General features: G+C 37.0%; 1 protein-coding gene across 1 annotated transcript; it reads left to right on the forward strand.

Moving 5' to 3' along the window:
* The first annotated feature begins 7,543 nt into the window (after positions 1–7,543).
* On the forward strand, positions 7,544–24,281 carry LOC139714376 (retinol dehydrogenase 10-B-like). The gene is made up of 4 exons (XM_071626081.1): positions 7,544–7,760; positions 12,894–13,002; positions 21,325–21,457; positions 23,293–24,281. Exons 1-4 carry the CDS (start codon positions 7,544–7,546, stop codon positions 23,542–23,544), a joined length of 711 nt encoding a protein of 236 aa, XP_071482182.1. The 3' UTR covers positions 23,545–24,281.
* The last annotated feature ends 1,435 nt before the right edge of the window (positions 24,282–25,716 follow it).

Below are 25,716 nucleotides of genomic sequence, written 5' to 3' on the forward strand. Positions count from 1 at the left end.
GTCACGTAACGATCACGTTATTCAGCTATAGGTCTTGGCGCCTTTACGGGCTCACACCTCTAAAGAAAATGGAATTGTACAGACCCCTTCACAAATTCTTACGAAAGATACCAAAATAAATGAAGAAATAAATTAATTAAAATCAAAAAGCATTTGGCAATAAAAAAAATGAATAGCTGCAGATATTGAGTATGAATTCTTCCACAAACTGCATTTTGGTTGGAAGATGAAAGCTTTTCTCATGGAATTTGAAGGGACTATATTTCCTTTGGTGCATGTACAGAAAATAGGTGATTTTTCGAATGAAAAGAACTCGTAGTCCGGCTTTGCGGACCCTTGGACAGAGTTTGAGCTGAACAACCCGCCTTGGGAATTTGATGGATGAAAGGGTATATTTCTCTTATCCAGGTTAGTGAAGATGAAACACCTCATTTCTCCCTGCTATTTTAGAGATTTTTTTTTTTGAATTTTAACACACGTCTCTATTGGGAATTATTTACCAGTCTGAGCCCTTAACCGTTCTCCAGAGTCTCTCTAGCCTTCTGTCAAGGCCCTTTCGCTGTATGGTGAAGAGAGCCCAGCCGAGTAGGGTTCATGTGTCATAAATGATGTGTGAAGCAGCTCTCAAAAAGCCCTCGCGCTGTCGCTCTCGGCTGGGCTCGCTTCGCTCGCCGGTTAGAGCCATTCTTCACAGCGACAAGGGTCTTGACAAGAGGCTAAGATCTGATAGGAGTGGATGTCTGTCTGAGCGGTATCATTAAACGTTTGCAAAAATGTTCAACGAAGGGAAGCGAATTTTAGGTTTCCTTAGGTTTTCAAAAACTGTTGGGACCATTATAGTTCTGCAGTTTTCTTGTCACAGAGTTAGTCTGATGTAGCTTGTTAACCTTTATAGAAATTTGTCATTTTGCCGAGTGCCTATATGTAGGCCCCTAATATATAATATGTTTGTGTGGTGGTATATTTCTATGCAGTGTTATTAATCGATTAATGATACGGGAAGATTGATTCTTGTTGTGTTATTAGGCCTATTGGGAATGGAAAGTTGGGAATTTATGCAAATAATTTCATTCATATGTGTCTTGTGAGATATTTGACTTTGTATATTTGAAAATTGGTATGTTTATTTACTTGATAGGAAGTATTCAGTTGTATATAACATAACGTACATGGATTGTGTATGTATGTATATATTATGTATAATTAATATATATATATATATATATATATATATTGTATAACTAAGCGTATATGTATACTAGTAATGTATCTGCATATATGTTATAATGTGTAGATATTTTGGTACATGATATATATATATATATATATATATATATATATATATATAAAATGTATAATTAAGCGTATACATTTATACTGGTATATGTATAATGTATTTGTATGCGTATTATGTTATATGTGTAGATATTTGGTACGTGTGCATGTGTTTACCTAAACATTTAAGTATGATGATTCAAGTGTAACTCCTTGACATATGAGATATGGTTTATCTGGACATTTATATTTTGTTTGTTCAAACGTTCAAGTGGAATTTAAAGCAACGAATGAATTCGAAATGAAACAAAAAAAAATGGAGGAAATCAAATACGGTACTCAAAAGTATGAATTACCAGATTAGCAAGAGTGAAAACTAGGGCAGCTCGCTCAACGTTGTTCGGATTTAATTATGTTCGGGAGTGTTAGGGAAGTACAATGTATATAAATGGCATGTGAAATGAGTTACAATTAAGTCTTTACAATATCAAGTTGTCAATCAATAAAAAGAATCTATTAGTTAATCTATTCGATAATTTATCGACTTTCCACCTCTTATCACCTCTAACAACACAGATAGTTTAAATGACTGGTCCTTATGTCATTCAGCTACGAGGATGAAATGCTAACTTGTGTGTGTGTGTGAATGTGTGTGTGTGTCTGTGTGTCTGTGTCTGTGTGTGTGTGAGTGTGTGTGTGTGTGTGTGTGTGTGATAATTGTACCAGAAAACCATGACCATAATCACGTAAAGCACTTGTCATATCAGCAAAGCTATAGTGACTATTTCAGTGACAAAGTCTGGATGTCAGCGGCAGCGCCAATCAGGGAGAGATGGTAAAGACAAGTGCTGCCTTCGCCCTTACGTTTTATTGTATCCCCCGAACAGAGTTTAGAGGATACTATGGATTTGGCCTCGTTGCGCCGCGTCCGCATCCGCCGCAGAGATTTTCTTGTGAGGGCTCTACTGGCTGCAGTTCTTCTTCGATCATCTTCAAATTTGGCACGAAGGTGTATTATGGTACAGTAAGACGAAGAAGCCTATAGTTTTTGGTGATGGCGCCCTCGCTTGTTCCGTCTTTATACATGAAAAGGTAAATTTAACAGGGTCTGCTTGTGTGTGCGACGCTGGCCTTGTTTCTCGACCGATTTTTTTTTTTTTTTCCAAATTTGGTATGTAAATGTATCATAGTCAAATATATACACCTATACCTCTTGATAATGCTGCCCTCACTCTTCCACCTTTTACGGGGTCAAAGGTCACCATGATCATGTCAAAATTTGCAGAAGTGCTTATTTATGCAATAACTTGATTGTTACTCAATGGATTTTATTCAGACTTGCTACGGAGATGTATGGGTGGTCATTCTACATGAAGAACACAACATGCAGGTTGTGGTGACGGCGCCCTCAGTGTTCCGACTTGGATGCCAATGGACATTTCTTGTGTGTGCTCTATCAGCCACATTTCTTATCAGATATACTTCAAATTTGGAAAAAAAAGGTGCATTATAGTGAAATGAAGATGCCTATATTGTTTTTGGTGTTGGCGCCCTCGCTTGTTCCGTCTTTATACATGAAAAGGTAAATTTAACAGGGTCTGCTTGTGTGTGCGACGCTGGCCTTGTTTCTTGACCGATTTTTTTTTTTTTTTTTATTTGGTATGTAAATGCATCATAGTCAAATCTATACACCTATACCTATTGATAATGCTGCCCTCACTGTTCCACCTTTTACAGGGTCAAAGGTCACCATGATCATGTCAAAATTTGCAGAAGTGCTTATTTATGCTGCTGCAATAACTTGATTGTTATTCGATGGACTTGCTAAGGAGATGTATGGGTGGACACAGAGCTACCAAGTCTCACGCATTCTGCGTGAGACTCGAGCATTTAGGGGCCGTCTCACCATCTCACGCATGGCATCCATTTTTCTCACGCATCGGGCGAAGTCTGCAACTTTGGCCTATAATTATGAGCATAGCTCAAAAGATTAAAGTGATTGTTGCAATTGAAGGTACATTTCCCTTTTGTCTTTCAAAATAAGTAAAAAATGGTCACTTAAGTATGCACCTGATCGCACCATTAAGAGCTAAAAATTGAAAAAGCTCCCTACCGTGGGAGGCCAAAGGGGGAAAAAAAACCCTCCCACACCCTCGCTCGCTGGCACATTCGCGCGCCGAGATGCCGAGCGATGCCGAGTCATGAAAATCTTACTCATAATTTTTTTTTTTTGAACTTGGCATCCCTGTTGTCATTCTACATGAAGGACACAAGAATTTGTGGTGACGGCGCCCTCAGTGTTCCGACTTGGAGGCCATGTCACATTTCTTGTATTATGCTCTATAAGCCACATTTCTTGTCGGATTTTATTCAAACTTGCTATGGAGGTTTATGTGGAGTTATTCTAATTAACAAAAGTTTTCATTGCCAGCGCTCTCATTGTTCAAACTTTTATAGGATGACATGTCATATTCCTTGTATGTGCTATATACTTATTATACTAGATAGCCTCATTTCTCGTCGGATTTTATTGTATCCTGCTTGTGTTGCCATACTATACAACATTCTGGCCTAAAAAGTAATCCAGATGGGATAATATTTATGGAAGACGGTATCGGGGGATACACATGTGCTCGATTGCGAGTGCTCTAGTTTCTACCGCTCTTATCTTTTATCAGTGCATAGGCATCCTAACCTTTTATCTCCATAGACCTATAGTATCGCGTATTGTTTGTTTCTACATAATCATTAAACTGTTTCGATTTGTTGCTGTTGTATGTGATTAATCTTTTAATTGCAATGTTTGATATTTGTATAAAGGCTCACTCGAAAAGAAGGCCCTGATTGTGACCACCCTGTTCACTTCTTGAATAGAAGGAACTGAATAGATAAATAAACAAATTTTAATTCAAAAGCAAGTCAGTGTCCATTACATGAAAGAAGCTGTCGCCAGGAATCTGCGACAAAAACCTCAGACATCAATGAAAAATCTGGGGAAATTTAGTCACAACACCTTTCACCTTGTGGCTATAGGCCCTAGTAGCCATTCACAGCTGAGACAACTCAACTGATTAAACTGCCATGGTAGCAATATTGAATAATTAGGATATCGCTGCTTTCAAGTAATTTGATATCATCCAGTTTTGGAGAAATGAATCACACAGATGATACACACTTACACACGCACACACACAAAAAAGTATACAGTAATAATTTTGATGATTATTCATAATTTCGTATATGAATATATAGTAATAATATGAGGAGTGTTCGCAAAAAAAAAAGGTGCTGTCATTTTGATTGGTAGAATCATTTACAAGCTACTAAAGGTACAGAAAGTAATGAAAACATACGAGATATCTTTTTATCTCTGAATATTTCGCTTGTTGTGAAACAAGAGGGGCATCACTGGTAAGCTGGTAAGGATAAGTTGCGCCTATTTTGCTTTATCACATTATGTTCAAAGATGGTGCTTTTAAAATAAACATAAAATCTGGATTATACATAGATAAGATTAACATGAATATGATCAAGTAACAAGCAAGGCAATATGCAGTCAATATCTGTGTGTGGAGCATTTAAATTGTCACAGAGCAGCATAGATTGTCAAAACTTTAATCTCCGGCGTATTTGAGAGGGTTTGTTGTTGTTGTTGCTGCTGTTGATGATGTTGTTGTTCTTGTTCTTGTTATCTAAATGATACCAGTTGTGTCACACGTCCATCTCATTTCATGAAATGCATTAATAAGAAATGAAAAAAAAAAGTTGATATGTAAAAGTTAAAAGTCAATTCAATCAACACTTGATATAAAATTGTAATTTGAATATCAACGGAAACTAAAAGACTGTGACTGTGTGGGGTATATATTCAAAACACTCAAATATTTGAGTTCATGGACAACAATTGCTATTGATATATACTGAGAGACTGTGAGAGAGAACGAGGGCATGCAAAGAAGAAAGAACAATCTTTTGAAAAGGACACAAAAACCCAAAGAGAAATGTGGATTGAGTGAAAGTATATTCAGCAACATTTATAGAAGAACACATAGGAGAAAGTTTCAGGGAAATCGCACAATCGATGAAGATGAATTCTTTAAAGTGTTGATGTTGGAACCAACGGATGAGGACGCTACTTGACTTTATGACATGTGTGGACAACAATATAAAGAAAATATAAAGGAAATTAAACATGCTTTGATTTTTCTTTTGTAATGAAAGAAACACTTGACTATCCGCTTTTAGAAAGCAAGGGCCCGGCATAATTGCTACCATTAGCATGTCAGTATCAATAATAAATTTGATGGAATGTGTAATTTTCATTTTTTTAATATTGTTGTCCACACATGACGTCATGAACTCTAGTAGTCTCCTCATCCAGCGCGGTTCCAAAACCAAAATCTTTTAAAGATACTCTCTAAAGATACTCTCCCTGTCGTCAGAAATTGTTTCAGCGCCATCTGTGGGATCATTTCGAAACCGTCTAACGGTTGATCACAGTGGCTAGTATTTTCGTCAAATTTTCTATGTGCTTGTAAATATCTGTAAATAAATTGTATTATAATGTAAATAGCACCAGTCTGCAAGAATCTTCAGTCTATTGAAGGAGGCAGACTTAATCAGAAGAAGAAGAAGAAGAAGAAGAAAAAAAATCGAGTGAAAATATTCACTCTTAAAAGAGTGAATACAAAAAAAGAGTGAATTTAGAGTGAAATTGGAGTGAATTTTGAGTGAAAATGTTCATTTTTACTCATTTTGGAGTGACCATAGGGATCACTCGAAGATTTTGGAGTGATCCCTGACGTCACTCTAAATCGACTCTTTTTTTTTTTTGTATTCACTCTTTTAGGAGTGAATATTTTCACTCGATTTTTTTTTTAGAGAGTAATCACTTTTGCATCGATTGGCGGATTTTCCTTAAACTTTCACTGATGTGTTCTACTAATATTGCTGCTTTCATTAAATCCACATCGTTCTTTTAGCTTCCTTTAGATAGAGAAATATAAAAATGTATACATCCAAAGATATGAGGAGAATGGAACAGGTGGATGCCACTGACCGGAAAGACGTTGAATAAAAGGTCACGGATGAGTTACACGGACAGGAAAGAAAAGAGATAGGGCCTATAGAGATGGATGCGTGAACGTACGAGATACCACGATGAGACTGAGCGAATCATCACAGACGAGATAGATCAGACAGCAGTGGCGGATCCAGATGGGGCACAACCGGCGCACACCCCCCCCCCCCTTATTCGTCCTTAAAAACGAAAGAAATAAAACGAAGAAAATGAAATAAAACCTGGAAGTGGCACCAGAAATATTAGTTGCGCCCCCCCCCCCCCCCTCAGAATTCCTCGATCCGCCCCTGCATAGCTACAGAAAATAATATACTGTTATATTGGAATGTATTTAGGACTGGGAAAGATAAGGCTAATATTATGTCAAATATTCTAGACATCATAGGCATCACTGGCAAAAACAAAACAAAACAAAACAAAACTACTTTTCACGGCGAGAAATCTTGATCCAGAAAATAATACACCATTCAAATGAGGCTAGACACTGAAAACGATGCTTACCAAACGGAGACGTTTCAGCATAACGGGAGAGATCGAGTAACATACGTAATTAAAATCGGATTTTATACATAGGTAACTTTTGCGAAATTGAAATATATTTATTAACACTTTATTCAATTTTACTTTTTGCGGCAAGAAATCTCGATCCACAAAATAATACGTGTGTACCATTCAATTTCAAATGAGGGCTACGCTAGACAAAAGCAATGCTTATTCCTCAGCATAATGGGAGAGATCGAGAAACATACATTATTGATAATGATATCGGATTTTATAACTTTTGCAAAAAAAAAAAAAAAAAATCAAAAGTTTGCGATGCGCGTAATTTAGCGGGAGAGGCAGCCATAATTTTGTACAGTGAAAATAAAAGCAGCGCGACGATGATCTAATGTTGACAAAGCAAGAAATCAGTCTGTCGCCACCTAACCCGCGTTTCCATCAGAGGCCGATACTTTTTGTATTCGAGCGAGGGTCGCGAACAAAGGTACATCACTACGTCCACGTTGTCAATGCTATCAAAGATTCAGTGGACGATCTTTGGTACCGATCTTTGCATCATCTTTGTAAACATTGAATAATGGTAACTGTAGCCTGAACATAAAGATAGTGGAGACTGTTGCAATTTGTTGTCAAAGAAAGCGATCTCTTCAGTCAAAAGTGGAACGGAAAAGGAGATCCGTAATCAGAATGATCCAGGACGTATTAGCATTCGTTGTCCTTTTCTTTCGGCTAGTTTTTGCCTACATAAAGGCCGTGATTCGTCTTTTCGTCGCGCCGTCCAGGGTTCCTATCCGAGGCAAGGTGGTTGTTTTAACAGGCAGTGCCTCGGGCCTTGGCCGGGAGATAGCCGTACGTCTCGCCGCAGAAGGGGCGAGGCTGGTACTATGGGACATCAACGAGTTAGGTGGGTGTACCCTGTTGCTGTTTACCGTAATTAGACTGTACTGTGATTAACGTATTATCTACGGATTGGGTGATTCTACTTGGTTCGTGTCCATCACTTATTAGGTCAAATTTAGCTGTTTTAAGATGACGTCGAACTCTTTAACGTTATAGTCTAGTCAAGTGTTTAAATATAAGTTAAAGCCCAATTAACCCACGGGGGGGGGGGGGGGGGTGGGGGGCATATTGTGCCCCCCTACCGTATTTTCATTTGCCACTCCTAGAGTCCTACATTTTAGTTTCAAACAAATTTGGTGACTTTTCGGAAAATCTCATTGCGAACATTTTGATATGTAATTTAGCTATGTCCGATATTGCTGGTTACCATGGCAACCGTAAACTGACAATTAACCATGGTTGTCAGATTTGCCATGATTTTCTGTTCCAATAATCAGTTAACAGTAGGCCTACCGTACGGTATATAGTAATGGATGAAATAAGGGTTTCTTGACTGTACGAATTTGCTGAAGGACCAAAATGTGAAGCATGGTTGTGAATTACGCTGAAATGGTCTTCTTATTCTTTCCTTTATTTTTTATATTTACAGACATCAAGATCTGTGGTATATATAGTAGATTGCTTCTACACTAGGCATCAAACAATACCCGGCGGTACTGTATAATTATGATAGAAATAATAAAAAAAAACAGAATTTTCCAAAAACTACCAGGTACCCTTTTATTTTGTGTTATCTAGCACACTAGCTTTGCTTGTGATATCACATGTTTATCAAATTATCAATCTGCAAACTCAAAATTTTAATATTTTGGAAATATGACATGTGATACCATTATGTAGGCCTATTAGTATCCATTCCAAGCAATACATCATAGGCAGGGCTGCCAACTCTCACGCATTGAGCGTGAGACTCGCGCAATTTAACCAATTTTGACTGTCTCACTCTGATAAACGAAATCTCACGCTAAACCAAACCCCCAAAATGGAATGTACATGACTACAAAAATAAATGTATCTCTAAATTCTCTGATATTCCGAATATCGATATGCCCAAGCCCAAAATTTCGAGATTTTCCTGCGCGGGTGTAAAGCTTAACCAATGATAATCATTTTCGGTTCGCGCGCAAAGACGATCGAGCTATTAGTATTGGATTACGATTGGTTTCTACCTATACCACGTGAGCGTAACTTGTACTTTTGGCAAATTACAGTACATGTATGGCTATGACGTGTGCTTTACATTGCTTTACATACACTGACTGTGTACGTAGTACGTACGTACGGCCGCACAGCAGGCCCACCAGGCGCTAGCCAGGAGGTCGCTCCGCTCCCTCGCAATGTCTCACGCCAAACTCTCACTCAAGGTTGGCAGCCCTGTTATAGGTTTCATATTCTTTTACGTAGTAATGAATAGTGCCCCCACATGTTGACCTTGAGAAATTTCAACTATCACAAACACAGAGATTCCAACCCCAAGCACCTCCTGATCTGGAGATTCTCCCGCCCGAAACCCCTAACAAACGGGAGACTCCAAGTTGATGTGTGCGAAGCGCGAAGTTTCTAGGGTTTTAGATGTTCTCTGGTGCTATCTAAGGCTTATTTGCATACGATAGCAATAAGTAAGAAATCCTTTCCACCGGGAGACACAGAGCCAGGGCGGGAGAAATCAAATTCTCAAACGGGAGAACGGGAGATTTTGCGAAAATGGGCTTTCGGCGGGAGATCTCCTGTCGAAAACGGGAGGGTTGGAGTCTCTGCAAACAGTGAAGGTTGAATTACTTATCCTTTGTGGTAAATTATATGAAAATAATTGATAAAAAATAAAATTATACTGGGGATAAAGAAATAAAAAGAAAAAAAACATGATTTTTGCATATTTCCTAGATGTATTTCTTTATATTTTGGTAAATAGCGCCCTCAGTACATGACCTTGAGACATTTCAAATGTTGGGTCACGTACATACCTGTAGAGTATGAGTTGCTCTACTCATGTGCCAAATATGAAGGTCATACATCGAAAGAAGTTAATTAAAGGGGGGCACAACCCCCCCCCCCCCCCCCCCCCCAGGCCTGCAAGGGGTCAAAATACAATACGGTAGCTTGGGCTTTTAGGGTTAAAGGTTCCTATTCTGAGTCTTACTCCTAGTGCATGCATTCGTGTACAATGTAGTGGAGTAGTTCTACAGAGAATTCTGAGTATATTCTATACCATGTCAGAAACGAACAGCTGTCGGTCAAGTTTGAAGAGTTCCCAGAACCTCAATGTAGATCACAGTACTGTCGTTTGGTGTGGTTCATGAAACAGTTTTTCATCGAATTAACAATCTCTTGAACATCCCCTGCAAAAAGAAAAGAAAAATAGTATGCATGCAGCCATCTTCAATGTGCATGTGCACTACCATCTAATTAACAAGAATAATTTAAAAACCAAAGCAACCCAATGTGTTACAGTCATGTGGTAAGCCAAAGTTCAGGAACCTTCCTGAACATAATGTACACCAAGTCAGCTATAAAAAAAAGAAAACAAAAGAAGATATATACTTTCATGTTGTAACAGTACATGAATGGAAATCACAGAAAATGAAATGTTGCATTAAAAAAAAAAAAAAAAGTTTCCATTTTTTCTGATGTGTACAGTCTTAGCAAAGACATCTTTGGTTTTAAATTGTAGCCTACAATGTCAATGATTTGACATCATATCAAAGTTTTCTTTGACATTTAAAAAGCAACACTGCTGAGCCACTTGTAGGATTTGGACTGAGCACACAACCACCATAGTGTCATTCTCATTGAAACTGAACACTCACAGCATTTGTGCCAATAGCTGAACAAAAGCACCGAATGAGGTATGGTGTAGTTTTGATTGAGGTGGGGCTTATAGGCTGCCCAATGTTTTGTGACATGATAAGAAACTGATAAGCCCGTAATAATTCTGAAAAGGAATTAAACATTTTTTGATGAAAATTGGTTTTGAAGTGGCTGATTACAGATAAAACAAAGAGATGGTAATAAAAGGTGGGACCACTTTGTTTTACGTTTTGTTTTGAAGTACACATCCATTTAAAAACTGTTTTTCATCAAATAAACTTTGCATTTCTCTTCCGATTTCATAGCATTTTTTTAAGTAGTTTCTAATTATCTTGCAAAATGTTAAAATATAAATCCCCAATCAAACAAAGCTAGGGATATCATCCCTTTATTACAGGGAATAACAGATGGTTGACTAATCACCATACATACATCACCCATTAATGCAAACTACTCGTACTTTCAAGAGCTCTTGAACCAGGAAAATTGCTGAATTATGTTTGTGCAGTAATTTTCCAGAACATTGAAGTATCAAAAAAATTGTGAAAAAATAATGAGTCACCAGTTTTATTCAATTGCAAAATTCATCATACAATTGCATTCTATACAAGTTCCAAAGTCTGAGAGTGTTGTGGATTTCATGAATCATGATAATTGTGTTTTCAACCCACTGTGATATCAACATTTTGAACGGTTGACTGCACTTCATTGCAGCCAATTTTCTCAAACGATGCTTATCTGGCAACTGTTGTGGCAGATTAAAGGAAATAATAGTGGGGTATATCATGGGAAAGAGTGGGGGTTTCCATGTTACCAGAATTTAGAAAATCATCGATCACAATGCAAATAAAATATTCAAGGAACTACAATTGTATGTCTACCTGATTGTGCAATTTTTGTGGGCAAACTAACAACAGCACCCTTATCATTCAATCAAAGGTTTAACATCAGTGATGGACAGGTACAGGTATTGAAACAGAAGCAAACACAGCTTTCCCACAAGCACAGAGTACTGTAAAGTAACCAATGAAACTAACAGGCTCAATATCTGGTCTAGTTGGCCATGAAATGATGATTATTTCTGCACACTTCCATGTGGTCTTTTGTGGGGTGTCCTGGAGTACTTACTTATCAAAAATTGATTCAATGGTATTCATAGAGTGGAATTGTCCACGTGTAAACTTTTAAAAAGCACTTCAACCTCGATCGATTACATACATAGTTTTTTAGTCTCTCGTAAATTAACTGTGGATACAACTGAACTGCGTGCACACATCACTTTCTCTTATCATTTCTGTTCTCCCTCCACCCTCTCTCGATGTGTTTATGTTCTCCCCTCGTGACAGAAAGTAAAAGATGATCATTCTTTATTTGTGCTATTCTGTCATGACCCCGCAATTTTGAATTGCTAGAGTATTCTTAGAAAGTCTGCTCATTGCCATCGTAAAGATAGTTCAAGTGTACATACATGCTATTGATCTAAAGTGTGGTATATGGTTCAAGTGTACATACATTAAAAATAAAATTCTATTGATCATACAAAGTGTGGTTAAAGGACTCTTCACAGCCAAAGAAGGATGTGTTTCTGAATGCTTTTGCAAGCGCAGTTTCTTTTCAAGCATTACTTTTGTCACATTGACAAAGCATAGTGATTGCATGTTCATGTATTCCTGTTATGGCTGCAACTTGCATCTTTTAAAGAGGAAATCCATTTACATAACAAAAGTATAACAATGTATGGTGTGCCCCTTGCCACAACATTGTGCACCAGATCGTACAGTATGTTCGCTACAACAGGTACGTTTCATACAGTATTAATTCAACCTTTAATTCAATGCTGAAGGTGTGATAAAGTTTATTTGATCAATTATTACTTTTTTTTTCCAAGGGAAATTATGAGAATTTATATGCTATATCTCAAATGGATGAATTATGAAGAGGTAGAGAACATTAATTAATCCCTTCATTTTACATAAAAATATGCATAAAGGGATTGTAACAAAGTGTTTTGACAACATTTAAACTTTAAAAGCTCCTTATTTGTCCAATTTTGATGAAACTTTCACATCTCTCTGTTTATGATGTCATTAGGCAATATGAAATGAGTCAGTTACTGAACACATGTGAGTGTGGAAGCAAATGAGCAATGATTTACAAACGTTCCTGTGAGCATAGGGCAATTTAAACTCTTTTTATTCAAGGTCAGTGAAATGAATGGGCACTTTGCTGTACCCTTGAAGCCCACGGTTAGTCCTACATGTTTGTGTCTACTCTGAAAACATCATTGAAGTTTAAAGCTGATCTGCTGTCCTAAACTTTTGTCCAACAGGCAACAAGGAGACGGCCGAACTGATCGAAACAGCCACACCGGGGGCTGACGTCTCCCTCTACACAGTGGACGTTACGAACAGTGACCTGGTCAAAGCATCGGCATTGAGGTACATCAGTGAGGTAGTATCTGGAAGCTACAAGAACACAAATTTACCTGTCTCGTTACCTATCTGATAATCTATTCTGAAGATGCACCTGTAGATGGTCTTTGCTGTCAGGCTAAAACTCTGATGCAGCGAGACTATCATCTTTGCTATTAAGCGATACGTCTGATGCGGCAAAACTATGAACAGCGGATGCACGCAAAGCAAAACACTTTTCATAGTCTTGTGGTATCAGATGTACCACTTTGATAGCAAAGCGAAAGGCTCGTCGCATCAGAAGTTAAAGCATTACAGCAAAGACAGATATCTGCTGCATTCTCTTCCTATATAGGTTAGTCTCTCCCTAGCCTCACCGAAGTGTGACGACATTCAACGTTAGCAATGTCAGTGATTTGGCATTTGATGTGTTGTATTCTATTAATAGTAATGTCTGTCCTTCACAAAAAACAAACAAACATGTTTATTGCATCATTATCGCAGTGAAGAACAGAAGGCATATTTCTGTTGTAACCTTCTGATTTTAATACTGACTGAAATGTTTTTGAGTTGTGTCTAATATAATTTGAAGCTGGGTTCCTGGCCTAGTTTACAGGCACACCCTTGTCGGTCATATAAAGGAGTCTGTGCCAAAAAGCCTACATATTCACCATAGGCCCTGCCCTATAGGACGTGTACTGTTAGTACAGTGTAGCTGCCCCCAAAAAGGGAGCAGCTACATAATTAGCTCACAGAGTATGATGCAATTGGCACAGACTCCCTTATGACCAACAGGGGTTTGTGCTGCATAACTAGCGTTCACCTACACCTTTTTAGAAGCCATCGTGTCCTCGAATGATTTTAATGGGCACACATTTATCACATCTTTATTTTAAATTGGCAACTCAAAATTGTATTTTTCCATATTAGAGAAAGATTAGAGAGAACTAATGAAATTCATTAAGGTACAAAGTAACACACAGAAGGAGAATACTTTGTAAAAAGTTCAGTTTAAGGTAGAAATATTAACTTTGGTATTCTTAGATATGTTGCAGTTTAAGGATCATACATTTCTCAATAAAGAGACTTCTGATAATGTGCATTGGAAATAAAAGTAAAATGAATAAATAAAAAAACTTGAAAATGTTTTACACTTCCATTTGAAACAGCAGTATAAAGCAAAAATATTCTAAGAGGAGGCAGCACAAAACCACAAAAATTTGGTTTCTGGGAGTTGAAATGGATAAATTATTACTGTGTCATGTTTATGACTACTCCTCTGATACAGAGTACAAAATACAATTTGTATGTACTGTAAGCATGATTAAAGCCATACAGTAGGATTGTTGATTAAAACCTTATGGCCTACTGTGGGGGTAGTTGTTTGTCAGAAGCTGGAACGCAATTTTAGATACTATGGTATTATGTGGTTATTTTGGCAGACCATATGATACGCTTGACCGACAATTTCAAGGTTCAAATTTGATTGTATGGCATTCCGAGGACTGGGTGTGCACTGTAATGATATTATTATTCCTCTTGCCTTCAGGAAGAGATTAGCCAAGTGCTTTTTTTTCATAATATGCTAGAGAAATGAAAATAGCCTGTTTGCTGAATTCTTGTAACATTTTCTTCACAACGTGATCCATGTGTGATATCACAAATTGAATACCGGTAGATTGTTTAATTTTACTCAAACTTTCACTGATAATTCAACTGATATTGCTGTATATATATTCACTCAGTCGAATTTGATTCCCCTTTAACTGCTGTGAGTCATCACAGCAGTTTCACATTTGGGCGGAGGCACCACGTCACCCGCCTGGAACTCTGTGGGTGTATTTTAAGAGTTGAAAAAGAAATTCCATATTAGGTTGATCTTCTCTCCACATGCATTAGAACATTGGTATGTTTTCCTCGTTGGTGTAGTGTGTCATGCAATATTTGTCTGCTTCAGGGTGGAGGAGTGCAAGAATTGCTTTCTCTCAATGACATTCTTTCGAGTGCAGGGGTCGCACTTAACTTTTTTTTTAACTAGCCAGGCGGACTCCTTAGAATCAATTTTGACACTGAAGCAATATTTTGGCTAGCCAGACGGACTAGTAACTTCAGAATTTTACGATTTTTGGCTAGTCCGACGTGATTTTGGGTGGCCAATGGCCAGCGGACCATTGCCAATTTCGAACCCTGACTTTGTGTGACAGATTTGTACAAGTAATAGAAATAAAGCAGGAAATATTTATTCTGTAAATTGTGGTAAATGTTGCAGCTGAAGTGTGATTACAATAATTGATGATAGAAGGGGTGAATAATGATAATGATATACACTGTAGCAGTAAGATTCATCCCAAATTTTCCCATTGTTTATGACTATTGTAATAGTATTCAAGACTTTATTTACCATTAATACAGTTTTTCCATTTCCTGCCTAGATTGATGTATGGTGTTATTATCACTGTCCTTTTTAGCGTAATTATCATTGTTGTGATTTATTTTATAATTTATACAATGTATTAACCAAGTCTGCAGACTTCATCATCACCATTGCCATAAAGGGTCTATCAAACTTATTATGATTGTTTTCATCATTCAAATTTTTCTGGATAGGGTACAGACAGAGGTGGGTGAGGTGTACAGTAGGCTACATGTTGTTGTTGTTTTTTGTTTGTTTGTTTGTTTTGTTTTGTTTTGTTTTGTTTTTTTCATTCAGAGAATACAGTGGACTCCCATTATAATGAAGTCCTTTGGACCAGCAGTTTTCATTTTGTTAAAACCAAACAGTAAAGTACACAAGGAGGTGAAATACTTGATGATTTTCAGACCTGAATTTTTACTTCACTGTCACAAGAATTTCATTTACACTTGTATAACAGGAGTACTGTATTGCCTTGATAGGGTACAGTGCACTTTTTTTCATCATTCATACAGTGGACTCCTGTAATAAAGTTCAAAGTTCATGGGACAGGCAATTTTCTTTCAGTATATCGAAATTTAATTATGACCAAACAGTATGGAAGTATACAATTAGAGGTACACGTGTACATGCAGGATGATTTTCAGACCTGACTTTTTACTTCATTTTATTGAGAATTTTGTTAGAACTGTGTTTGTTTGCAATGGGAGTACACTGTACTGGTCTTGACAGGGTGCATATTGAGGTGGGCAAGGTGATCATGTTTTTTTTTTTCATCATTCATACTTTGGATTCCTGTCCTTGGGACCATCAGATTTCTTTTTTTTTTAATTGAAATTTTGTTATAGAACCGAACAATTAAGTGATTTTAGGACCTGAATTTTTACTTTGTCGTATCCAAAATGTTGTTATCCATATAACCGGGGGGCCAAAGGCTAAAAACAGAGGTCGAGTTGCACTCTCTCTACAAACTAAGTAGACCATGCTTATTTTCAAGTTTTTATTGTAACAAACAACATTCCACTGGTCTACCTCAAAAAATTTGTTGCGAAAGCCTCCAAATCCAAGATGGCGTCCAAGATGGCCGCCATATTGACTGAATTTGTTATTTAAATGATAGAATTCGATAGAAACATCAGATTTCAACAAATGTGATGTCATATGAAAGAGAATAAAATTTTCTACAAGTTGATACAATTTTTGTGGGTTATTGTGATAACTGGATTGAGATTTTAAGAAAAAAACACTCATTTTTGATATTTTTCTGAAAAAAGGAAAATCATGAAAATGCTTGATTCAGCATAAATCAGAGAAAGACTGAAGAATTATCTTGAAACGTTTCAAGAATTTTGTTTGACATATAATTGATATTTGGCGAAAATTAGGGGTCAGTACCATTTTCGGTTCGGGAGTTATAATGTCTCAAACTTGAAAACTCACTACGTAAAAATGGCCACTTTAGTTGTGACCAAGACCTGGTTGGTCATAAAAAAGCTTGCACGCGCCAAGACTACTACACGCACCACTTGCACTAGCGATTGTAGCAGTGCCAGTGGTGCGTGTAGTAGTCTTGGCAAATGCAGACTTTTTCTTTGACAAACAAAGGTTTGTACCTGCAAACTAAATTTTCATACCAAGTGGTAGCTCAGGTGATACTGATCGCTATTATTTCAAAGTAGATTGTTCTGAAGCAGATGAGATGAAGCCAAAAAAAAAAGTGTCAAATAGAGGTAGTAGCTTGAAACTTGGCACCAATCTTGTTATAAATAGTTTAAGACAGAATTTAGATCAACCGCTCAAAAAAAAAAATCAAGATGACAGCCATCAAAGTTGACATAGTGCATTGCGCCAAACTAAATGTATTATTTCAATTTTGATACAATTTTGTCTGTTGCGCTATCTTAAACCGTCTTAGGTTTTTATGGACACATTTTAAAAACAAATCGAGTGGAAGTTTTTACTTTTAATGTGAGGAGTGAATAACAGAAAACGGTGAATTTAGAGTGAAATTGGAGTGACTTTTGAGTGAAAATGTTCATTTTCACTCATTTTAGAGTGACCTTAGGCAGGGCCCCACACTAACTTTTATTTTTGGTGGCCCAAAGGCAAATATCCGACCTTTTTCGGTGGCCCGATCAGGCCACCAAATTCTTCATTTCTGACATTTTGGTGGCCCGACGTGCGTTTTTGGTGGCCCTGAGCCACCGGACCACCGTTAGTGTCGAGCCCTGCCTTAGGGATCACTCGTCACACTTCGAGTGATCCCCGAGGTCACTCTAAAATGAATGAAAATGAACATTTTCACTCTCGAGTGATCCTGATATCTATATTATGGGAAAGCATCTACCAATGGCATAAGTTCAGATCAATTGTGACACTATAACCCACAAGAAATCAGCCTAAAAACAATGTAAGAAAAATCTAATAACAGTAAATACAGTTTCAGCATGCTTATTTGTAAATGTGAATATACAGCACGAATAATCAATTTTGACAATTTTATTCGAACAATATACTGAAAAAGTAAAGCAAAGTTGAGAAATTGCCGCCATGTCGGATTTTTTTTTTTTTTTTTGGGGGGGGGGGTTCGGATCAGAAGGGCTTTCAAGGACATCTGCGGATCAGACATTATTACACATATTATACCATCATCATTCATGTTTCTACACCAGCAGAGTAACATACAAGTAAAAAAGCATATCTTGGATACAGAAGCATTTCTTTTTTATCAAAGATTGGGCCTTACCCAAACACTGGAATGAGCTCCACCCCCCCCCCCCCCAAAAAAAAGACCCTCAATATGGTTTACACTAGTACAATATCGTTCGGGTGTATAGAAACATGTAATAGACAGCAATATAAGAAGATTGAACAAAATATATCAAATTATAAGTTATAAGTTGAGATTTAACTTTCACGCAACACACTAAAGGTATTGTTTACCATTGGGAGAGATATCACATTCGATTTATATGTGCAGGTTAGTTGTATCACAAAACATTCTACCATGTAAAAAAAATTATAATAAAGCCTAAAACATACGGAGATAACACCATTTCTTTTCAAGAAACCATAACCATGATAACTGTTAACAATCTAGTATACAAAAAGACATTCTTATCAGATCTATTTAGTATATCTAACAATATTTAGCATTGATTATACTGATTTAAGTTTGTGCATTAGTTGTTCTATCCCTAACTCACAGTTTAGAACTAGTTTGAGGAATTAAGTAAAGCTAGGTTTTTGTTTTACGTGCACTAATGGTAAATAATGCCTTGAACGACAACCTCGATTAATTACCGCCATCTTGAATTTTGTGTGGATACTATTTTTATCGCTAAATATTACACATTGGCAAAATTTGTGCCAAATTCCAAGCTCCTATCTCTTTTTGGAAAATACTTTCTGTTTAATCTTATCTGCCTCAGAACAATCTACTATGATGAAATGCTACAGTAATGGCGACCAGCGTCACCTACCACTTGGCATGAAAAGTTAGTTTGCAGGTACTTGCAAGTCACTAGACCATAACAATATTACATGTGACCATGTAAACACATCGTATGCAAAATTTATAATGCATAAATATAATTTTTTCAAGTTTTAGATGTTAACTTGTCAACAGTGTATGATATTGCATATAATTCCAGAAATATGAATTATGTCTCAATCTCAGTAAATCTCAATCTCAATCGCAGGTTTCAAAATAATTCTTCAGTTCTTCTTTGATAAATATTAAATCATGCATTTTTACATTTCTTCCTTTTTTCAAAACAATTTAAAAATATGTATTCCCCTGCCCCAAAAAAGAGAAGCAAACAACAAACCCCCCCCCCCCCAATTTATCACAATACACAGCTAAAGTGGTATCAACTTTTAGGAAGTTTTGCTCTCCTTCATATGACATCAAATTTGTTGCAATCCAGTGTCTCTATCAAATTTTATGTTTGAAATGTTAAATTCAATAAAAATGGCGGTCCTATTGGACCGCATCTGTACTTTGGAGGTTTTTGCAACAAATCTACTGAGGTGTCCTTACGGAACATTGCTTAGTATACTTATTATTATGTATGGTCTTGTTTATGGAGAGAGTGGAACTCGAAAAGTAAGGACGATCTTGGATTTGACCCTCTGTGACGTCTTTGGGAACAGATGCGTGCAAATATATATTATGTTAAATTGGATTTCAAGTTTTAGACATTATAACTCCTGAACCAAATACAATACTGACCCCTAATTTTCTCCAAATATTGATTATATTATGGGAAAGATGTTAATTTATGCATGGTTTTCATAAACATTCTTAATTTTATTTATTTTTTTACTTTTTAGAGAAATATTCATGGTGCATTCTGAAAAATGTCTCCATAAAAACCTAAGATGGTTTGAAATACCATTAAAATGTTCAGAATATATAAAAACCGTATAAATAGACAGCAAAACAGACAAAATTGTATCAAAATCGAAATGATACATTTACTTTAGGCGCAATACACTATGTCAGCTTTGATGGCCTGCAATCTTGAAGTTTTTGAGTGATTGATCCAAATTTTGTTTTAAACTTTCTATAGCAAGGTTAGTGTTTCGAGCTTCAACCTCTATTTGAAAGATATTTTTTGCTTCATCTCATCTGCTTCAGAACAACCTACTTTGAAATAATAGCAATCAGCGTCACCTGAGCTACCACTTGGTATGAAAAGTTAGTTTCAGGCACAAACCCTTGTTTGTCAAAGAAAAAGTCTGCGTTTGCCAAGACTACTACACGCACCACTGGCACTGCTACAAGCGCCAGTGCCAGTGGTGCGTGTAGTAGTCTTGGCGCGCGCAAGCTTTTTTTACGACCAACATGGTCTTGTCACAACTAAAGTGGCCATTTTTACATAGTGAGTTTTCAAGTTTGAGAAATTATAACTCCTGAACCGAAAATGGTACTGACCCCTAATTTTCTCCAAATATCAATTATATGTCAAACAAAATTCTTGAAACGTTTCAAGATAATCCTTCAGTTTTTCTGTGATTTATGCTGAATCAAGCATTTTCATGATTTTCCTTTTTTCAGAAAAATATCAAAAAATGAGTGTTTTTTCCTTAAAATCTCAATCCAATTATCACAATAACCCACAAAAATGGTATCAACTTGTAGAAAATTTTATTCTCTTTCATATGACATCAAATTTGTTGAAGTCTGATGTTTCAATCAAATTCTATCTTTCAAATAACAAATTCAGTAAATATGGCGGCCATCTTGGACGCCATCTTGGATTTGGAGGCTTTCGCAACAAATTTTTTGAGGTAGACCAGTGGAATGTTGTTTGTTACAATAAAAACTTGAAAATAAGCATGGTCTACTTAGTTTGTAGAGAGAGTGCAACTCACTCGTTAAGTAAGCGACTTTTTGGGGTATGGCCCTCCGGTTAATACCCGTGTTCATTATAAGGGGAGTGCACTGTATAGGTTTGATACCTGGCACAGATTGAGGTGGGTAAGGTGTACATGTTTTTACTTCAAGGGTATTCTGGAATTGATCAGTATCATTATGAATTAATGAGAGATTAGCATGATAGGGGTGTGTTTGTGAAAATGCTGGCATCTCATGTATTGTTAATGTGCTTTAATACAAGTGTATGCTTCTTGTGTAGTGAGTAGCATGCATTTGCTGATTTTATGGTCAGTTACAGTGTGTAGGAAGTAGCTCCATAGATAAAACACTGATTTATTTACTTTCCAGGGGTTAGTCTTAAATAATTCCCATTACCTTGTCATTAACCCCTTCACTTAATAACTTTGGTTGTTTGTTTGCTTGTTTGTTTTGTAACAATGTAATGAATATACTTGACATATTATTGTCACATTTTTATGTATGCATGTCTTTGTATTAAGTGAAAATAAATGAAATAAAAAGCATTTTCTATCCTTCATATTTGGTTTGATAGGGTGCAGATTGAGGTTGGCGAGGTGTACATGTTGGTCAACAATGCTGGAGTTCTGGTTGGGGAGTCTCTTCTTGCTCTGAAGGAAGAAGACATCAGGCGCACCATCAACATCAATCTTGTCTCGGCATTCTGGGTGAGCTCGCAAGAAATCTTTCAAGATACGGTCACCTTTGGTTAAATCAACCTCGCATAAGTTGAATAATCACCTATGTAAAGTTCTTTCCAAGTCCTCTTCATAAAATATATTAATTTTAATCCCTCATACAATTGTAAGTCGAATTTTCTCAGAAAGTCTTCAGTCAAAATACATTTGGCTTACAATATAGGCAAGGTTGACTGTGTTTGTCATTTGAAATCCAGCAAATTGCCTGTGGAAGATACATTGTATATTCCACAGGGGCATTTTGATATTATGAAGTGTTCTGTTTGACAAATTCGTTGGACAAACCTGTTCTCAGCCAGTCAGATGCAAGGATTTTAGTAGCAAATAACAGTTTGTCAGGGGGGGGGGGGGAATGCTTCATGAAAATGTTCCTTCTAGATCTCAACCTGGCTGTGAAAAAAAAAAAATGGAAATCATAATATTTTGCACACACACAAAAAAAAAAATGTGGCATTTTGACAAGAGTTACTAGGCAGATGTGCCAAGAGCCACCCAGAACATTGCCAGGAAAATTGCAGACTGGTGTTTGGTCATTTTCCAACTTCGATAATTGTGAAGCTTGTGACATGTCATGTAATGTTTTTGCGATGAGATGGTAGAAAAATTTGTCATGTGATGTCCACAAGTGATCTCTCAAATGTGTGGCTAGCTATCCTGGCTGTTGTTACACCATTGTAGCAGTAGGGTCACTAGAATGGGTAGCTGATCGCCTACTACACATTCCACGTTAGGGTGGCAAAAACTCATATTATTTTGAACAAGCCCAAGTGTAAAGTGTCAGCAAGGGTTTCATCTTTCGTTCATGATGGTATACTGTTACATAAAACACTCATGGATTTTTTATGTCTTGAAGTGTTTAGCAAAATTACAACCCTGGAGTTTAATTGAATAGAGATCTACATTTAAATATTATCTGGAAATCTGATGGCATATGGCAGTAAATAAGTACGACTATTCAGTCCAGAATTCTTTTTGAAGTCACAGTTTGCAAGGTCTTTTCGTTGAAATTATTTCCTAACTTTGTTCATTCATTCAATTCTGTCTACTGTCCTCAATGATTGGAATGCTTTAAATGTTTCCATTTTATTTTTAGAATACAAAAATGTACTACATGTATTCTCATTTTGGCTTTGAAACTACCATAGTTTCCTCTCTCACTATCTGCTGTCGTTATCCTGAATCAGATTACTAGTCGTAATTGCAGTCATGACCTTTTGATGGCAGATCCATTAACTTTATTCAACTGATTATGAGATAGTCAGGGACTGTGGAATTGGGATGGGAAGAGGCAGCTGCCACACACTTCAGGGCAAAAAAAAAAAACCCAAAACAAAACAACAACAACAACAACAACAACAACAACAACAACAACAACAGCAAGAAAAACAATATTTGATACCAAATGAGGAAACCCATTATTTCCCAAGAGTCACACCAGAGCTGCTAGAAGTCTCCCTGATGCTTTAGGAGTCTCTCTGAAAATGTCAAAATCTGTTATGTTTGAATAAGAGAATTTAATAAAATCTCCCTGATGTTGGAATTATTTTTGCCCATTGAAATGCATGTAACACACAGTAATTTCCCTGATTGGTGTGTGGAATCTTCCTGATTTGGATGTGGGAATGTTAACAGACCTGGGTCACACCCATTGACCCAACGAGGAACCCCCCTCCCCCCAACACACACACAAATGCACATTACAGAATGTTCCATAGCCTGTGGTAGTTTTCTGGCTGGTTTTAACTTCAAGATAAGAAAATTAGGTGTCTTCATACATAGCCTCTATCCTAATGCTCACTATACAGACCTTAAGGGCCTTTTTACCTGCCATGTTGGAGGCAGACTGCGGCCATATTGTGACCACATGCTCAACTGGTGGCCAGAATGCGATGCACCGCCTTGCGGACTACTGCGCCTCAAAGTTTGGAATCCTGGGACTGGATGAGGCTTTAGAGTCCGAGCTTAGATCCGTCTACCAGAAGACGGGTATACAGCAAACTCTTGTCTGCCCCCACTTTCTTAACACCGGCATGATACACTCAATCAAGCAGAGGTAAGTGTTAAAGCGCCATATTGCAGACATTCTATACAATGGCATAATACACTAAACAACAGCATGGTACACTCAATCAAGCAGAGATATGTGTTAAAGCGCCGTATTGCAGACATTCAATGGCATAATACACTAAACACCAGCATGATACACTCAATCAAACAGAGGTTTGTGTTAAAGCGCCATATTGCACACATTCTATACAATGGCATAATACACTAAACACCCGCATGATAATCAAGCAGAGGTATGTGTTAAAGCGCCATATTGCAGACATTCTTCACAATGGCATGATACACTAAAGTGTGTAAGTGTAGAAGTTTTACTCTTTGAGATTGAATACAATAAAAATGAATTTATGTGTAACTTGTGCATCAGCATCATGCAGGTTGCAGATATCCTCAACACCTACATGATACACTATATAAAGTGTGCAAAGGTTTTATTATCAACACTAGATTATTATATTTTCTTCAATGATGGGAGTTTCAATCAATGAGCAAGTCTGTGTTTTAGCACCAAATTGCAGGCATTCTCTACACTATTATGATAAACCAAAAGTGGGCAAAGGTTTTGGTTTCTATATGAGATTGCTGAGTTTTCTACAATAGGATTTATAATCTAATGAGTAAGTGTTTGTGTTTTAGCACTACATAGCAGGATTCTGAATACCAACATAAATTGAGCAAAGGTTTGTGTTTCCTCAACATATAATGATTGTAAATAAAGCATGAGCATTAGGAGCAGACGTACGTGATTACTAGTAGTGTTAGTATGATTAGTATTGGTAGTTTTGTTATATTTTGTCATTAATATTTTATCTTACCAATTCTATGATACAGCAACAATGGACGTGAAATTCATGTGCATCATTCATTTCATTTGTCAATAATAGATAGATAATTCTAGAAGAAGAGGCTTCTTGCAATAAACCAGTTCCGAGGTAGCAATTGCTCAAATAATCACAGGTTTTAAACCATTAAAACAAAAGTGTTGAAAATCTAGGTGTCATCCACCTACACATACATGTATGTAGGTGATATCAAACATGCCAATGTTGACAAGCTCCCTTGAATGTTTTGAATATTCTTTCGCTTAACAAAAAAAAAAAAAAAAATGTCCAGGTACTTTCCATGACATTGCTCATTACAACTCTGTCTCTCATGTTGTTTTTATGCCTCCGCCACGAAGTGGTGCCGGAGGCATTATGTTTTCGGGTTGTCCGTCCGTCCGTCCGTCCTTCCGTCCGTCCGTCCGTCCTTCCGTCCGTAATGAATTTTGTGGACAGCGTAACTAAAAAACCTTTTGAGGTATCCTAATGAAACTTGGCATGTATGTGCAGTAGGGGGTGAAGTTGTGCCTATCAACTTTTGGGTACACATGTTCAAGGTCAAAGGTCAAAAGGTCAAGGTCAAATACGTAAAATTTCACTATTTCCACCATATCTATGCAATGCCTGAAGATATTTTCTTAAAACTTAGTGTATACATGTATTACCCAATTAAGAATCTCTTGTGAAAGTTTGGGGTCATGAGGTCAAAGGTTAAAAGGTCAAGTAACAATATTAAACCTTATAACTTTTTTCTCCGTAACTTGGAAATTGTTCAAGGTATCGTCATGGAACATACTGTGGTATATATATATACTGACTGGCAGTGATTATCTAGAGAATTTATGGGGTCAAAGGTCAGGGGTCAAAGGTCAAGGGCAACACTTCAACATTTTATTATTTCCCTCATATTTATGCAATGCCAGCAGGATTATTTTTTTTACACTTGGTGTAGGCCCTATGCATGTATAACTTAATAGAGATTCACTGGAAACTTTTTTTTCTTTTTTGCCTCAAAGGTCAAAAGGTCAAAGATCAAGGGAAAGTGCTGAACTAACTTTTTCCTCCATATCTCAGAAGTGGCTCAAGTTATCTTGAAACTTTCTACGTATTTATGCTTGTTCTGCCTGACAGTGATTATCCTATGAATTTTAGGGTCAAAGGCCAGATGAAAATGGTAACAATGTACATTTCCATACAGAAATTGCACTTTTTCTCCATACCTTGAAAATTACTCAATGCATAAACTGATGAATGGGCAAAGTCAAGTTAAAGTCCTTAAATCCCCAAATACGTGCTCTCCTATTCATCCAATTAAAGGTCAAGGAAGGTGATCATTCAACACAT

Source organism: Diadema antillarum, unplaced genomic scaffold (assembly GCF_040938485.1).
Source record: "Diadema antillarum isolate AM-2024a unplaced genomic scaffold, OU_Dant_1.0 seq00002258_RagTag, whole genome shotgun sequence".
Classification (NCBI taxonomy): domain Eukaryota; kingdom Metazoa; phylum Echinodermata; class Echinoidea; order Diadematoida; family Diadematidae; genus Diadema; species Diadema antillarum.